At 41.0% G+C, this 18592-nt stretch overlaps 1 protein-coding gene across 1 annotated transcript in view; it reads right to left on the reverse strand.

Moving 5' to 3' along the window:
- The window catches only part of CDH13 (cadherin 13), a 1012190-nt gene that overhangs the window by 565614 nt on the left and 427984 nt on the right, over nt 1-18592 (reverse strand). The window contains exon 4 of the mRNA XM_036440234.2: nt 11837-11953. Within this exon, the coding sequence (XP_036296127.1) occupies nt 11837-11953 (117 nt within the window). The remainder of the gene's footprint in view (nt 1-11836; nt 11954-18592) is intronic.

Genomic DNA, 18592 nt, shown 5'->3' on the forward strand with positions numbered 1-18592 from the left:
ACACCTGGGCCTCTGCCTCTCTTTGTTTTCTGGGATTACCATCTGAAAGCTTATGGAAAAAGGTGCAAAGGGGCATCTGGTTCAGTATTTTGGCTGCTACAAAATAATCATAGGCACACACACAATAAACAGGTGATTACAAACTCTGATGCTGATTCACAGCTCAACAGGGCAGGAAGGAATAAAGCATTTTCACGCATTTTTCCAGGGGAAAGTTTTTTTGAGTTTCCCAAGATTTAGCATTGTTAGGCCAAATATATGTATATATTGTAGTACTCCTTTGGTCCTGCATTTAGTCAATGTTCTCAGAAACTGGCAATTAGCTCTTTTAATGTTTTAGTTTCTAGAGATAATGTATATTTTTGCCTTTTCTGTGTCTTCACTGATATTTTAGCAGAAATTTGGGAGGTGATGCATCAGTGGCAACTAGCCTAGATTCTACTTTAAGCTGAAATCCAGTGGACATTTAGTTTGATTGCATAACAAATGTTTACCTCAGGAGGATTCCTCCCGCCATGTGCTTCTCTCCTTCCATTAGACATACAGTAGTTGGTAGTACAAATGGGTGAACTGACAAGAAGCAGAAAATGATTCATTCCATTCCAATGTTGAACATGACAGTAGTGAAGTCAGACTCATGTCCTGTGTGCCCACGTTCCTAGTATGCAGCCCACGTTTTTTCCTGTGCTGGTTGTCTCAGTCCATAGCATCCTTTCGTTAGTGGTGGAAAAATGGCACCAGGTGTTAACTTCAGTTCAGCCACCTCAGTTCTGGCTAAGAAGATTTAGAACCAAGAGTCAAATGACAAGAGAGAGATTATTTAGGAAGCCACAGAGGTAGAAGAAGTGAGCCATAGAAGAAATGGGCTCAGGAAACAAGCCACAGAGGGCTTGGGGGACAGAGACCTCTGGGGAAAGATGGGGGTTGGGAAAAGCAACAACAAGTCTCCATAGAACCACTCACGTGATTTTTGTGCAAAAGAGAACAGGTGTGGCAGAGCTGAAAGAGCAAAGGGGCAAAGTCTGCTTCTAGTTTGCACTTGGCTGTGTGACCAGTTACTTAATGTGATGTAAGGGACAGAGTTGTCAAAAAATGATCCCTGGGGCTGAAACCGGTTTGGCTCAGTGGATAGAGCATCAGCCTGCAGACTGAAAGGTTCAATTCTGGTCAAGGGCATGTACCTTTGTTGCAGGCACATCCCCGGTAGGGGGTGTGCAGGAGGCAACTGGTTGATGTTTCTCCCCCATTGATGTTTCTAGCTCTCTATCTCTCTCCCTTCCTCTCTGTAAAAAAGTCAATAAAATATATATTTTTAAAAATGATCCCTGGGGCTCAACTTGGACATGAAATTAGCTAAAACCTACGGTGAATGGGTGGCTGGTGAGCCAGTTCTCCATGTTGGAGGTTCCATTCATGCATAGCTCCCCGTGGAGTCAGTGCATCCCCAACCCCATACAGCATCACATTCCATGGACCTCAAGGTCAGTGGTGTGCAGAAGCCAGGTCCTACTACCAATTGTTAAATGTTTATTAATTGTTCAAACCAGTAACTTACCATTGGTCATTGCGGGAGTATGTATACCAAAGAATGTGATAAACACCAAATCATGGCTCTACTCACCCCTAAGAGCCAGTTTCCCAGCATACTCTTGCCCAAGGCATTGCTTTGAGCATCTAGAAACTCAGACTACTCCAGCTAATTTGGGTACTAGCACTGAGGCTGCAAGACTCTCCAGGGTTTGACTGTCCACCTACTGCCAAGGTTGTACTTGAGCCGACCACGAAGAAGGAAGAACCAGGGAGCAGAGTGCCTCACCTGGCAAACCTGTGTGATGTCTTCCACTGTTTGCCCAGGCCTGATGGGAATGGGGAGCACACTTCTCATTTTTAGCTGACTCCTGGCTTATGTGTATCCCTCCTACCTTCTCCCCCACCCCCAAGGAAGCCTATTCCTTAATTCATACCATGTGCTATTTTGAAATCAATTTGGAACCCTGGTATATGGCAGAAAGAACTCAACTTACACAACTCAATTTGTATCACAAGTAGACCATCTTGCATGGTGCTCTAGCCTCAGTTTTCTGAATAGTACAATGAGAATATACCTTCAATAGTAATGTGTGTACCATTCAAATTCAAGTGACCACACTATGCAAACAGCAAAGACCCATGGACACTAAACATTCACTTATGTTATTGTGTAGGGATCATTGGTTTGGAAGTGTAGAGTCCTAGGTTTCATGTCAGCATTGCCACTCTCTTTGGCAGGTTAATTAATTTTTCTCAGTTTTAGCTTCCCATCTGAAGAATGGGTGGAGTACTTTAAAGGGCTGTTGTAAGAACTGAACATAACACCAAGGGTAGCCATGCTTGGCTAAGATCCTGACACTCATTAGATGTGGAAGGTTTAGTTGAATTTAAAAATTCTTCAACTCTCCTACTTCTAGAATGCTAATTCAAGCTGCAATGGCAGATCCTTTAATGTTCACAAATAATTAAATATAAATTTAGTAATAAAGCCTTGGGAAACTTTCAAATTGATAACTGCAAGGCTGATAAACTCAGGGATAAAAATGTTGCTTCTTACATAGGCTCAGATGCCTTTATTTGCTAGATGTATATAATGGAGGTCATTTTTGCATATATACGTATTTGGTAAAGAACCAAAACAACTCAATTATGTTTTATCCTTATTAAGCTGTGTGAAAAGAGTAGAAGAGTTGTTAATGATGAATATAAGCTTTTATTAGAATTAGTAAAAATAAGTTAGAATCACTTCTGTTTAGTTGTGAATAAAAATAAAAGTTTTTATTTTTTAAATTTAAATGGATTTAAGTATCATTGTATATATGAGTAAATCCTGAAATATAGGATTTCTCTCTCTCTCTCCACACACATACACACAAACAAAATCTGTCAACATAAAATTTATCATAATCTTCTAAGGATGTTTCTATGACCTGACATCATAACAGTTGACTGCCAAGCAATTCATCTGGTAGCCCCACTACCATTGTGGAAAATTAAAATTTATAGGAAATATCCAGACTGATCATATAATGGTCTGTTAATTTCATTTTAACAACAAATCGGGCTGTGATGACTTCAATTAATCAGTAACCAGTGAATGCCTTATCCAACCAGGCATAGGCCTGGCTAGAATTCAAGTCAAAGAATACTACTTGATCCCTACTGTGTGTTATGCACTGTAATGAATCACTACACTTGATAAATTATAATGGGAAGATAAGAAAAATATAAAAGAAATTAAGTTGTTGCTCAAAATGTGTCATGTCACCAAAGAAATATAAACATATATAAAGAAGATCAAATAAAAATTCCATAGTGGAGATTATATATATATATATATATATATATATAGCTTTAGCTCAGCACTGCCCAATATAAACATAATGCCAACCATATAATTTTTAATTTTCTGATAGCCACATATAAAAAAGTAAAAAGAAACATGAGATTAATTTTCTTCATAATAACATACAATGTATTTTTATTTCAACATGACATCAATATATGAATTATTAATGAGATATTTTCTATATTTGTGCATGTTTACTAAGTCTTTGAAATCCTTAGTGTATATTAATCACACTTGCACCTCAATTTGGACAGTATATTTTCAGCAAAAATATTTAATCTGTATTTAGATTAAAATTTATGGTTGAAAAGGTAGATTTATGTGCCAAGTTGTTCCAATAGTTGGGTCAAATAGTAATTTTTAAGCTTAAATTTAAATTAAACTTGAAAACTCAGTTTCTCAAATGCACTAGCCACATTTTGAATGCTCAGCAACCACATGCAGTTAGTGGCCACCATGTTGGGAGTGTATACAGAACTCTGCAATGGTGCACATGTCCCATTGGACAGTGCAGCCTCCGACTGTAAACAGAGCATCCCCGGGAAGTGAGAAGGGAAGAGTCCAAAACCATAGGGTTGCTGAATGTAGAGACAAGTTCTGCCATTCACCTCACTATGAATTTTGGAGCACTGAGCTTCTGGACACCATAGATGCTCTATATTCAAATTTCTCTTCCCTACAGTAGCCAATGGCAAGTTTTAGTTATTGAATAAAATTGCTAGTTGTTTTAAAAGGGTGGAAGTTCAACAAATGTAAATTTCTGAGAAGAAAAAAGGCCTGCAGTTAGGTTTGGATAAGAGCTGTGAAGCAATAGATTTTAAAAGAGGTAGAGGGATGATGGTGGTTCCGTGAAATAGATCAGGCAATAGGATGGAGCAAGGGATGCCTCGCCTGCATTTCTGTAGGAGGGTGACATGGTGCAGTGCTAGGGATCAGTGCCAGGTTTCTGGTCCAGCTTCTGGGATGCAGCTTGTCACCTAGGGGTTCTCAAAGTGATGCAAATGTCTAGTGTTTAGAGTAAAACAAGTTTAATTTTACTACATGAGGCTCCTCAGCACTTATTTGCATAAGTGAGAGATACACAGTGCTTGGACAGAGGAGGCCTCTAATAAGCATCTATCCTGAACTCTGAGGAGTATTTAGCAACTGCCATAGATCACCCTCAAGTATGACTGACATTCATGACACACTCAAAGCCACATCCTGGTTGAGTGGATTTTATGACTTAGTCTAATGATCTATGTTGATTCTTTACAAAGAGCACATGGGCCAATTACATATTTCTCCCATTCTGGGTTAAAGATCTCTTTCTAAAGGCCCATTCTACCAATTTATAGGGGATATAAAAAAAGGATTTTCAGTAAAATGTACTTTCATTGGTTTTGATGAAAAGGGTTTGTGATGAAAGTAGAATTTCTAATAAGCATTTCATAAATGACTTGTCTTTCAAACTTAATATAAAACAGAATAAAATACGTCTCCCAAGACCTTCTTGCTTCCTCACAGATTTAAAGTCCCCTGCTCTCAATCAATTGGGTCCAAGAACTCAAAATTCTCTAAAGATGCAATCAAATATTTATCAGTGAAAGTTGGTAAAACTGAGAAATTATTTATGGCCCAAATTTTGAAATAGTCACACTTTGAAGGGGGAATAAAAAAGCATGTGCTGGGAACTACACACTCCCAGGATCCTCCCTGCTGACTGGTATTCAAAAACAGGAAGAAAATCATGTTTGTAGAAGAATGTTCATGACTGGTGTTTTACCTTCTTTTTAGAAACACTGACAGAGATGGTGAAATCCTAGTAATTTAGCTATTTACCAACCAATTTATTTGTCAGGTAGATGAATTATGCATCAGTAAATACTGGGTCAAATCCCTAGAGCTGTCTGCATAGCCGTTTTGTGAATATACCATTCTAGGTGGCACAACCCAAGGTGCTGCAGGGAATTAGCCCTCTGTAGGGAACCCCCTACAGAGGGCTAATTCCCTGCAGCACCTTGCTTTTGATGTCTTTACCCTATAGTAAAGGGACTCCTTGCTTTAAAGGAATTCAGGTTGCAATAAAATATGAGAGAGAGAGAGAGAGAGAGAGAGAGAGAGAGAGAGAGAGAGAGAGAGAGAGAGAGAGAGAGTGTGTGTCAGGATGCCAACTCTTGTGTTGTTTATGACAATTTTATGTTTAGCTAAACTTAATTTTTCTAGCATCCTATCTAATGAAAGAGAAGCATGAAAATTGACTGTACCTCTGCTAAGCTACCAGCCAATAGGAGTGAGTATGCAAATTAACCCAACCAAGATGGTGAGGCCCATAGAGGCTAAGTGGCACTGGGACTTCTGGGGGGATGGGAAACACAAACCCAAAAGGAGGCAGGCACCCAGCAGCCCCAAGTCCCACCACTGTGGACCTGGGCTAGGGGAGGGGTGAGGGAACTGGATTGGAGACACAAACCCGCAGGCCTGGCACCCAGCAGCCCTAAGGCCTGAAATAGAGGCGCTGGGGCTGCTTGGTGTGGGGGAGGGGTGGTGCAGCAGAGACACAAACCTGCAAGAAACCTGTGGAAAGGGAAATAAACTATCATAACTTTATATCCCTTTCCACAAGATGAGAAAATGGATCCTGGTTTACTTAATGATGTGGCCCACACCTTTCTACAAGCACAGGGTATGTTATGACCACTCCCAGGAAGATATGGTCAGAATACTATCTCCAGGGAATAATGCTACTGTGGCAAGTCATCAAAGAGATGAAACAAGCTTTTGTTGGGTTAATTCTGAAGGTCAAGAGAACATGGCACCCCAATATATGCTGTGTTGTTATATTGATGATCGTGAGCTGCAAATGCTTAAAAAACAGCAAATGCATGCAGAGGATTTCACTGAAGTCCCCTGATCTTTCTAAAATTGGACCCCCCTAAAGGAGCTTAAATGTCATAGGTCCCCTTGACTGGAGAAGTGTCATCATGCATAGAAGTCTGACCCCTGTCACAGGACAAGAGAGTAGAAGTTGACATCACACCCAAACTTTGTTACAAACTATTTCTCCCCCGACCCCTATTCATCTTTCCTAAAAATCATTTACTCTCTTCTAGGAGGCCTACATCTCCCGTTCCCTTTCCCTAGGAAGAAGATATTTAAATCTGCATTCTAAGCCACCTTGGGGAGTTACTCATTTTTCCTTGGGATCTCCCTCATATACACGAGGTACACATGTTAATGAAGTTTTGTTTTTCTCTTCGTGATCTGTCTTTCATTACAAGGACCTTCACTAAGAACTCAAAAAGGTAGAGGAAAACTATTTTTCCTCCTCCATAATTCCATTTCAGGAAATCATTTCCCCAGCTGAACAATGAGGTTGGTTCAAGTACCAAGCAGTCTTGACTGACAGGAGGGAAGCTTCTAGGGAGAAATCAATGATATTTGCATCAAAGTGGGACAGAGGGCACAGCATGGTTGCTCGTGGGAGTTTAAAGTGAAAGTGGCTCGACATTTTTGGAGAATGATTTGGCAAATTGATATAAATATTCAAGGTATATCCAAGAGTCTTCTTCTAGGAATCACATCTGCTGAGATAGAGCACAAGCGGGTAAGCCCTGGTCAGAACCCAGGGTGCTACTGTGGGCTCCCCTTCCATGATAGGAAAACCTGGGAACAACCTGCATTTTTAGGACAAGGTAGCATCTATACTAATAAAAGAGGAATATGCTAATTAGACTGAACATCTTCCAGATGACCTTCTGGATGTCCTTCCAGACATCCTTCCCAATAATGCCATGTTGGCAGGACAAGGCAGAGGAGGTTAGAGGTGATCAGGCAGGCAGGGGAGAGCAGTTAGGGTGAACAGGCTGTCAGGGGAGAGCAGTTAGAGGAATCAGGTGGCAGGCAGGTGAGCGGCTAGGAACCAGAGGTTCTGAGGGGTCCCAGATTGGAGAGAGTGCAGGCCAAGCTGAGGGGACCCCCTTCCTGTGCACGAATTTCATGCACCAGGCTTCTGGTTGTATTATAAAATTCCTAAACACATAGGAAATAGGAAGAATTTTACAGTGTTCCACATTCTCCCATCACCTAGATTCTACTATTAACAATTTATGATACTTGTTTCATCATACGTAAGTCCATTGATCCATCATCTCTCCATCTACATTATTTTTTGGTGTGTTTGAAAGAATTAAACTTAATGCTATTTTAAAGAGAACAATTGTCAGCCAGGATATTTCATTGCATAGAAGAATTCTCAGATTGTGCTCAGCAGCCCTGAGCATTTTGGCTGAGAACACAGACTGAAATCTCAAAGGGCTGTCACAGAGCCTGTCTCTGCTGTTTAGGGACCATGTAACTTTGGACAGGTTACTTCATCCCTCTGAGTCCCATTACTCTATTTGGCAAATTGGAAGATTATCTCCATGCAGCTGCTATTATGAGGTATTCAACATAATAGTTGGAAAATGCTTATGATTTACAGTACTGGGAAAATAATGAATTTGAATTATTTTCTGTACTCTGTAATCTTATGAAATCAAGGATGCTGTCTGTTTCCCTTTGTCATTAAATGCCCAGGCTCTAGCACAGTGCCTTGTAAGTAGCAGGTGCTGAATGTATGCTTGTTGACATGAACAGGATTGAATTTCAGAGATTTTTCCCTCCTGGGATGCAGCAAGTACTTATTAATGGAGAGAGGGAAGTACAGTTGGCTTCAAAGGCATGAGACACAACAATAGTAGTTCAGGAAATGAGGTGGAGAGAGGATAAGACAAAGAGAAAACCTAGCTTGCAAAGAAAAAGTATTATACTGAGTTTAGTGATAGAGCAGAAGTACCCTTTCGTGCCCCTTGGACCTCACCTTTTCAATTCACAGCCCAGACTTCTAGTTGCCATATAGCCTATGGCCTGCAAGCCCATCCCAGGCCTTGGAGGGCCATTGCACCTTTGTATAGAGCACAGGGCAGAGGGACAGGCCCTCAACTGAAAACTGTTGGGGGTTGGCAACAGTTTCCTTCCCTGTGGAAGGAAATATTCCAGCTTCCTTCCCTGTGGAATGGATAACTCTGACAGTGTGCTTACTGCCATTCCCTAGTGTATCCTCCTGGGATTGCAATCCAATCATTCACAGTGTTGGCTTTCTTGATAAACAGGTCTCCCAAGTGGCTGCTCTTTCCACTCTCTCTTCATCACTCCCTTACCAGTATTCTCTTTACATTCTAAATAAACTACCTGCATTTGAATTCTTGTCTCTAGAAACTCAAAGTAAGACAAGTGTCTTTATTCTTTAATAACCATAGAATCTCTTCAAATGGCATTCTATACTAAAGTCTGATTTGAAGCTGCCCTGGCTCAGGCGGATGGGGATAATATGCCTTTTTGGTTTCCTTTCCCTTCTCCCCACCTCCCAGTACTCACTGAAGACGCCTATAAGCTCTCATAGCTCTGCAGACCAATGCTTGTCAGCTACTGGTAGAGTTGATGATGATCAAAGATATAAAGAAAAGAATAAGATGAATGAATAAAACCAAGAAAACACAAAAATGAAAATATGTTCCTTCAAAGGCATAAAGAGCATGGGAAAAAAGAGCAGTTTTTGGAAGGCAGTGCAGTTATTCTGTAAAAACCATCTGGAGTTTTGGGAGGCTTTCACATATTACAATGTTAGTAGACTATCACATTTAGAAAAACAGTTGCTTTGTAGAGAATCCAGGTTAAGAGCCCATGTGGGCAGTACATAAAGCACTAAGGAGAGATGAAGCCTCAGATTGGAAACAAAATTTGCAGGAACAATGCAGAAGAATGTCTCTAGTTAGCAATATACTTATTGACCCATTATGTGTCTCAAGGAAAGAGGCTTATAAAAATTATCCGAATACAGTCAGGGGGATGAATGTGTGGGAAAGAAGGAAACTTTAGAATGATCATAACTTAATGACCACATCTAGACATGTTTAAGAGAAAGGGTGTATTAATAATAATTATGCCAGAATAACCAATTTTCCAAGCAGCTTGTTTTAACCTAATTAATGAGACTGAAACTCCCATACTGAAAGTATTATATATATATTAGTGGTAGACAGGAGAACATATTTTAGATCAGACCTCCATAAAATTGAGAGTGCAGCAGAATCACCTGAAAGGCATGCCCAGAAAGATTACTGGTCTCATCCCAAGACTTTCTGGCTCAGTGGTTCTGAGATGGGACCCAAGCATATGCATTTCTAGTAAGTGACCAAGTTATGCGAATGCTGCTGTTTCATACCTGAAATAGGACCAGTTTAGATTAGTGGTTCTCAGCCTTGCCTCTACATCAGCATTACATGAGATCTTTTAAACATCCTGATGTTTGGCCCTTCAGCCAATGAAATCAATCTCTGAGGGTGGAGATGGGCATCTGTATTTTAACTGCACCAGGTGAGTCTGATGCACACCAGGCTTAGAGAACAAGAATACAACTGGTGTCTTTGAAATTGTTTAAGGGCATCGCCTTGCAGAATTGAGGACTCTTGTCCCTTAGCCATTGCCATTATTGGCTTCAGAAAAATTACAAAAGCCATGAGAGTAATTAGGGCTGTCCAAAGGGCCAAGGCTCTTAGCCCCACCCCGTTCAGAACAGCTCGGCTTCCCTCTACATCATAACCTGTATGCCTGGCAAGGTTTTGCTTAAAAATAAAAGACATCTGGCACAGTGGTGGATTAATTACAAATATAGTGATTATGAGGACACTTAATAATCAATGCTTCTAATCTATATATCTATAAAAGGCTAAGTGACCATTATGATCAGACAACTGGCCAGTAGCTATGACACACACTGACCACCAGGGTGCATACACTCAACATAGGAGCTTTCCCTTGATGGTCAGTGTGCTCCCACAGCAAACCTCCTGTGGCCAGCCAACCTCCTGCAGGCCCTCCCCCTAGCCAGCAGGCTCAAACCCAGCAAAACACCTGACAAGATGGCCCCAATTGATCCCGATCACCAGCCAGGCCAAGGGAATTCATGCACTGGGCCTCTAGTTTCTAATAGAAGCAGATTTCTAGTAATCTTCACATTTCCTCCAGATCACTATAAAACCCTATTTTTATCCCATCTCTAGGTACCTACTCTTTCGTACCACTTAATTCTGCTCCAAACAAATCATTTCCTACAGGGAAGCCAGCCAGAAGGTTCTTTTAAAACACGCACACACACACACACACACACACACACACACACACACACACACAAATACCTTCAGAATTTCTTGCTGTGTGCATAGTGAAATCCCTACCTCTCACCTTGGCCTCCAGGACTTCAATTCTTACCACTCTCTTCTTTACTCACTGCATTGTAGCCAACCATGCATTTGCTCCTAAAATATACCCCATTCTAACCCATCTCCAGGCCTTTTCACATGCAGTTCTCTCTGCCAAGAATGCAGTTTACCAAGATCTTCCCATAATCATTCCTTTCTCAGTCTTCCGATTTGCAGTCACATGTCAGTAACTCCAACCAGACTTTACCAGAGTAAAGCAGGTATAAAGATTCCTTCCTCCCTCTACTTCCTGATCCTGCCTTTTGCTTTTTCACATCACCCCACTTCTTATTTCAAAGCAGGTGTTATCCTCAGCAGTCTTCATGTTTATATGTTTACTCATTAAACTGTCTGTCTTCTCACTGGAATACAAGCCCCATCACAACAGGGGCATGTATTCTTGCTCAAACCTATGCTTACCAATCTCCAATCTTGGTGTCCAGCATATATAAAGGTGCTCCTTACTTATTTAATGAATGGATAAATAGTCCAATAGATACAGTCACTGAGATGATTCATTCAACTAAGCACTATTGTTCAAATTTCAAGTTCACCAAAAAAAATACAAACTGGTTAAAATTTGATTCTCCATGTTGTTGCTTCTATGGGGCAAGAATGTGCTGAGCAGGCAGCACCAGTATTTCTGTCCATTTCACAGTGACTGTTTCCTCTTGGGAAAGTTGTGGTTTTGATTTTTACAACAGTGTTTTCTGAATCTGATTAGTATGATTTAGTTTCTTTGATCTGGTGCCTTTGATCTTAGTTTTTAGAAAGCTGATCCAATGCTGCTCCTGGAATAACACATTTGAAAACTAGGATCTAAATTAAAAGACCACATATCATCATACTGTTACAGTAATGGAACTTACCTGAATGGCTGCCTTGAAATTATCTATGAGAGCAACTAGTTTGTTGCTAAGCCAATGGCAGGCTTCTGACACAACTTCAACATCGTTATGTACCACACAGATCTCCAGATCATGACATTCAAAGCTGTTACTACTGTTTTTTGCAAACACTAATCTTTTGACAATTTTTCCCCCAAAAAACAGTTTGCCTTTTTGTCATAGGGGAATTAAGGCCAATTCCAGCTTGTCACCAAGACATCAGTTTGTCTCATGTATGCTCATCTCTTAATAAAAGCGAGCTTTTGTCATTTGTCTTTTGTCTGACTTACCTTGCCGACATCTCTTGGGAAAGGTTGTCTCTGATTCTCTGGAATTAAAATGGGAGATACCACAATGGACCTCTTTTGTCTTGGGACAGGAGACGTTCTTGCGAATTTAAATATATCCTAAAAGATAAAAAGTAAAATCAATTGACCCCAGGGAGAGGATGTATCAGCATGCTGAGATATAGCTTCTTTGTTGTGAAGGCATGCAGCTGTTTGGACATGGTTAATTTTATTCCATCAAACCTCATTAATGTTAGCAAGTACATCCTTAGAATTCTACTAAACCTGACATTGTGATTCACAATTACTATCATTAAGCTATTTAATCCCATTTTCTGAATCATTCTGTTCACAGTGTCAGTCTTGATTTATGCTTCTCTTAGTACTGAGCATTCCCACTCTGCTCTTTACCTGCCAAGTGAGGAGATTTCTCACCTGGTCATGAACCAATGGGACTCACCGGATATTAAAGTGACTCTCCTCAGGGCCACCTGCTAGGTCCTTACACTCCCAAATGAACAGGGATAAAGGAGCAATCACAAAGTTCCAAACTGTCAAGCATTATGGACACTTGGAGTCAATGTGTTTCCAAAGCCCACTTGTTGTTATTATTACGCATAGGAAATCTGTGGTGATGCACTCCCCATGCAGTATGTCCCAAACTTTAATCACTGGAACAACAATGTCAGGATGTCTGCCCCATCCATACATTAAAATTTTTTTTATTAAATTATTATATCTGTACATATACCACTGCACTTTTTAATTAACCAAATATGTGCAAAAAACCCTTTATATCAAGATTGTAAATAAAGTACAAATATTTATTTCTATAAAATATAGGAAAGCATAAAATAAATATACTGGAGACCAAATTATGTTATTAAAATTGAGCTAGAAACTCCAGGGGGGATAAAAGCCCCTCCTTTTAAAAGGGAGATGAAGAAGGAATAGAGGGTTTTAAAGTTGTTGGCACCAAATTTAGACTTTTTCCTTGATCTGATCAGAAAGGGAACTGGAAATAGAACATCACTGTCAATATATAAACCAATCTCATTTCATGTCACATGCTAGCTAAAATTATCTTATGTATCATCACAAGTAAGCATCTCAAACTTTGAGCAACCAGTTTTTATCAAAATCATGTGGCAAATGATACTTAAATATCATCACTGACACATGCTCTATAAAAGTATGTATATATAATATATACACATATATAAAATATGTACACACATGTACATACATATACAAACATGTACATATATGTATATATATACTATATATATATATATATACACACACACACATACACACATATATTATGGTTTTAAAGAAAAATCTGTGTAAGAAAAGTCAAACAGAAAACAAGCTCAGCTAAGGCTATGGAACTTCCTATAAATAATCTTTCTCTTGAATTTCTGGAAGTGTAAACTGATGGTGCTCTGGTGAGAAGCAATCTGGCACTATTTATCTATTGAGAACCTTACAAATGTACATATCCCTTCATTCTGGAATTTCACTCATAGGAATACATACAAATGTTAAACTGAAAAGAAGAATAAAATTGTATGCAAGAAGATGTTTAGTGAGACATTACTTATAAAGGGCAAAAATGGCAAACAGCCTGAATGTTCAACCACATGTTAAGGTTAAACTAGGACCCATGAGGGAGATACTCCCAAGCACTTTCCTATAAGACAGTTGTGAAGAGCATGTTCTAACCACATTATCATAATTTGACTACTGCTACAGTCACCAGCACACACTCCTATAGTAGTCACAATTTATTTAAGTGTGTGTCAAGCAATGGGCCAGGCACTTGACATGTGTCTGCTCTAATATTTGCCATAAACTTCCCACCCTAACCAATATAAAATACAGAGTGGTTATGCTAGTTGCTCCAACTCACCTAGCTAGCAGATAAAATATATAAAATAAAACATGTAGGAAAATGTAGAATGCCACATTGGACACCATCTATTTTTCTATTTTATATAAACTATACTGAGCATTGAAAAATAATATTCAAAATCTCAATGAATGAGTTCAAATATTCAAGCAAAGACAGAAAACTAGAGTATGTAAATGATGGTGGGAAGAAAGAGTAGGAAGGGTTAAAGCAATAATAACAATGACTCAACTAACCCAAAAATATGTATATAACTCAACCCATCCAAGCCAAAAACAGCATATAGAGTGTGGGACAGACAATTAAAAACAGAGTGGATTACATTAATAAATCACTGATATCTAACAACTATGAAGATTCTGTTGGTTTATTAGGAGGTGGGAAAAGAAGAGGAATTATGTAAAATATGTGCAATATATAAAACTCATTTATAATAAATAGCATCCTGAGGCTTAGATGAGAGAATGTCCGAAGAAACACTTTGAAAAGATTTAAAATCCCGTGTAAATGTAAGGAATTGGTGATTCATCTCTATAACAGAGCAAATATAGGTTTTAGTGCATTACGATAACATCTGTGTAAATGTATCTGGCGTAATGAAAAGCACTCCCACTCTCACAGCATCCCGGAAGCTTGGCAGCAAGCAGAACTGTGTCAACCCTTGGGTCTAACAAGACTAAGAATAGAAAAAGGAGGCTCAGAGTCTCAGAATGGAAATAGTCTCTGGAAGGGGAGAGGAAGAGGTAGAGTGATCAATTGTAGAAGAGACTGCAAATATACGGAGCTTTCTGAGCTCACCATGGGGGCGCTGGGCCAAAGCAGCCTTTTTCTCCCAGCTCTAACTTTTTGTCTTACAATGGAAAGATCTCAATAAATATTTGTCCATGGTTGTGCTTCTATGTCTGTGGCTCCTTTTCTGTCTTTGTATCTAACTATGCATTTGTTGACAAATGTATACCTATATATTTGCTGCTATGTCCACTTTCCTTGGATCTGTACTAATGAGTTTTCTGTGTGTTCTTAACCCATGTGCTTCTGTGGGACTGGAACCATTTAAGAGCTACAGCATCTGATTTGAATGAAAACAATATACTACATGCATAGCTGGGTGCATATATGAGTAATCATGTTGATCATCAACTATCTCTGTGTGTTTGTATCTGTCAAGCCATTGTGCGAAGCCTCTGAACACACCAGAAGTGGCCATAACCTCGAGGAAAGATAAGACAGAGCAGAAGGGATAAAAAAAACTGTGAGCAATTCAAGAGACATTTATAGATGGAGATGAGGTAGGGTGAGGAAAAAAAAACAAAAACAAATCTTAAGGGTAAAAGTGAGGCTGTGTTAGGACCTTCTGCCTTCTGATGTTGCCAATACCAAGACAGTGGCCAAAAAAGGGGAAAAGGAGGAATTCTGGGCATAGATTCAAAGTGGTATAGACTAGCTGACTTTGTGGTGTCATTGCACATTCAACAGAGATTTCTAGAGGGTGTACAAAGAGTGCAGTTAGAAGGGAGGGTGAATCAGGGAGAAAAATGTCACAGTTATCTATGTACAAGAGAAGCTGGATGTGACCAAAAGCTGACACCACCCAGGTTATGTGAAGATGGAAAAGGAAGGAATGCAACCATTCAATGGGTTTTTAAAGGCCAACAAAGGTCACAGAAACGTTAGTTGGCCAAAAAGAGAAAACACAAAAAAATAAGATATGAGGATTTCAAAAAGGAAGAAGTTCACGGCCATGCCACACAATGCAGACATCCTTTCCAAGCTGAGTACTCAAAGAGGCTTTGGGCTTGATGATGAAAACATAATTGACAATTTCGGGAAGAGCAGCATTAAGATTGTGTAAGGGTGGAAGTCAGAGGAACCAATGGGAAGTGAGGGCTTTGGTTCAGAAAGAAAGGAAATAAATGGGAAGAGTTTGTCAGTGAAAGGGGGACCAGGCAGGGTGGTGGGCTTGAGGAGGAGGGGATGGAGGAAGAAAGCAGTAGCACAGGGAGAATGAAGACATGGAATGGAGATGGATTCCTGAAGAAGTTGGGGAGAGAGTGGGTCAGCCTCACAGTTGCCCCTGAAAGGAGGATGGGATCGGCTTTCCTTGGAGAGGACATTCAGAGGTTTGGGTTGGGGGTAGGATGGGGAGATCTCTCACCTGTAAAGGAGGGGCACTTGCTTTTGGTTATCAGAATGAAATGAGAAATTGTGAATGGAAGACGTCTGTGCTCTCCAAAGAACAGCACAAAAGAGAAGGATGGGTCTTATTAGTACCAGAATAGCAGGGGTTAAGAAATGAAGATGAACCACTCAGTGCCTTTTATGAGTGAGTAATTCTGCTGTGGGTGGCTGAGGCCAGACCTTAGAGACACATCGAGACATGCAGCTATGTCTAAAGATTTCCAGATCACCTGATGCAAGCACACTGACATCAAAACTTTCTCTCATCAAACACAAACACTCATGCACAGCTAATGTACACACACACACATATATATATATACACACACACATACACACACGGTATTCATGAAGAGTGAGCAACTGGCCCTGGCCTCATGCCTCCATGGGGCACTCCCTACACCCTGCAATCACTGGACAGTGATCCACCAGCGGCTTTGAACCTGGAATAGCCTCAGCAGCCTCATCCAATCTTGCACAAGTCAAGTGGGCAGAACTGTGTCCTCAGGGAGACTCACTCTGCTGGATTTTATTACAAGAGAATTGTCTCCCTCACACAAACAGCATTGTCTCCAGTAGACTACGGGGGACTTCATCTTCCTGTCATAGGGTATCTGGGTTTACAATCTCATTTGCTTTCCTTCCTGTTTCTCAATTTCTGGAGAAGTTGGCAGTGCATTAAAAGCAAGATTAATAATGCCTGGGGAGCATCATATCACAGTCCCAAAGACCACATCAGAAATAAAGGGGAGACCCTTGTAACTGTGAGGGTCAGGGGAGGGGTGGAGGTTGGGAGGAAAGAGTGGGCCCAAGGGAAGGAGGAAGGCAGAAAGAATGAGTTAATATCCATCCATCCATCCTTTTGTTTCTTCAAAAACTATCTGCAGACCCCTTCCTCCCTGCCCTGGAGTAAATCTAGGCATCTGGGACAGTGTGCACAAGAGACACATCCCCTGCCCACATGGAGCTCACATTCTAGAAGGAGAGGACAGTGAACACAGAGAGCAGCACATGGCCCAGAAGAACAAACAAACAAGGAGGGGCTGGGTGTGTCCAGAGGTGTATAAGCTAACAGATGGACAAGAAGCCAGGAAAAGAGCCCCCTGCAGGGGTGGGGTGGGGTGCTTAGAGGATGAAGGAGCTGGGAGCCACGTGGGTGTGGGGAGGAGGGACTCCCACACAGCAGAATCTTAGCCTGGCATGTGTGAGCTGTAGGAAGACAGCTCAAGGGCTGAGTGTAGGGAAGGGGAGGGGGGGCCGACAGTCCAGAGGCCCAGAAAAGGAATTCAGATGCTGGCCGGCCAACTGTGAAGGCCACAAAGAGAACTCTGGCATTCACTGGGCAGGAGATGTCATGGGAGGGTTTTAAGCTCAGAAATGACATGAACTCACTTAAAAATAAAAATTTTATATCATGCTGGCTGCTGTGAGGAGAAGAGCCTTAAGGCAAAAATGAGGCCATGCTTACTTGTTGGTTTTTTTTGTTTTGTTTTTTTTTCCCACCCCTGTCTTCAGAGGGCACCTAGGTTCTCTCCTGCAATGCAAATCTGACCATTTGTTTTTGGCAAAGAAAGGAGAGTTGGGGTTTACCTTTCCTGTCTAAGTCCCTCTGTCCTCTTTACTGCCCACAATATTTTAATGCATATTTAGGTATAATTTAAGTAACATTAGATCACCTATCTTAAGTGTGTATCACAATAGAAACTTACAGAATTATGCAATCTTTACCAGAAACGAATTTCAGACCATTTGCATCATCCCAAGAGACCTCAGGCTGATATGCAGTTTCTTTCCAGTTCTAAGCCCCAGCTGTTGGCAACCATGAACCTACTTTCTGTCTGCACATATTTGCCCTCTCTGAACATTTCACTAAAGGGAATCACAGTTTGTTTCCACAGCATTTTCTATGGACTCTGGTGCTATTTCATAGTTGATGAAGATCATGAAGCAGAAAGGGATGCAGCTGACACCCAGTGACTGGGAAGGGGTGTGGAAAGGTGGGGCCACACACATGGGGCATCCAGAGTCCTGCTGTCCTGCATGGCTGAGACCTCTGTTGTAACTGCAGTCTATTACCCCAGTCAACCTCCTCCTCTGCCCATCCTGCTGCCCTCCCTCCCTGACAGGTATGGCTGCCAAGACCTTCTCCAATAAACCTTCACACAGATCTCCGAGTCACAGGGTTTGTTCACAGGAACCATTTATGTCACACATCCAGGCAAAGTGCCCAGAGCTGAGACTCAATGGGCAAAGGCCCTTGAAGTAAAGGGCACAGACTGGCGTCCTACAGCTGAGACCACACCCCATGCTTTGGCTGCCACTGCTCACTCCCACCACACCCAGTGGAAGGCTTAGAGCTGGCCGCTCCCAGAAAGCAGTGAGATTTGAGAGGAACAATCCTGCTCTCTTCACACTAGACACCAGCAGAAAGCAGCTTAGACCTGTCTTGCCACCCATCAAGGGGCCTAAATGAACCAAATTCAAATAGGCAAGACTTGGCCAGAGAACCAGTATGTCTTCCGTCCCCTCCCTCTCTTCTCCTAGTTTCTATCTTTGCATGAGGTGATAAATGAGAGGGGGAAATAGCAACCACTTTATAAAAAATCACATGCCTCTGAAGTTGATCTCTCTCACATTTTCATAACTCTGGGGCAAAATTATGTGCTAAG

The sequence above is a fragment of the Pipistrellus kuhlii genome, unplaced genomic scaffold (genome assembly GCF_014108245.1).
Source record: "Pipistrellus kuhlii isolate mPipKuh1 unplaced genomic scaffold, mPipKuh1.p scaffold_m20_p_17, whole genome shotgun sequence".
NCBI lineage: Eukaryota > Metazoa > Chordata > Mammalia > Chiroptera > Vespertilionidae > Pipistrellus > Pipistrellus kuhlii.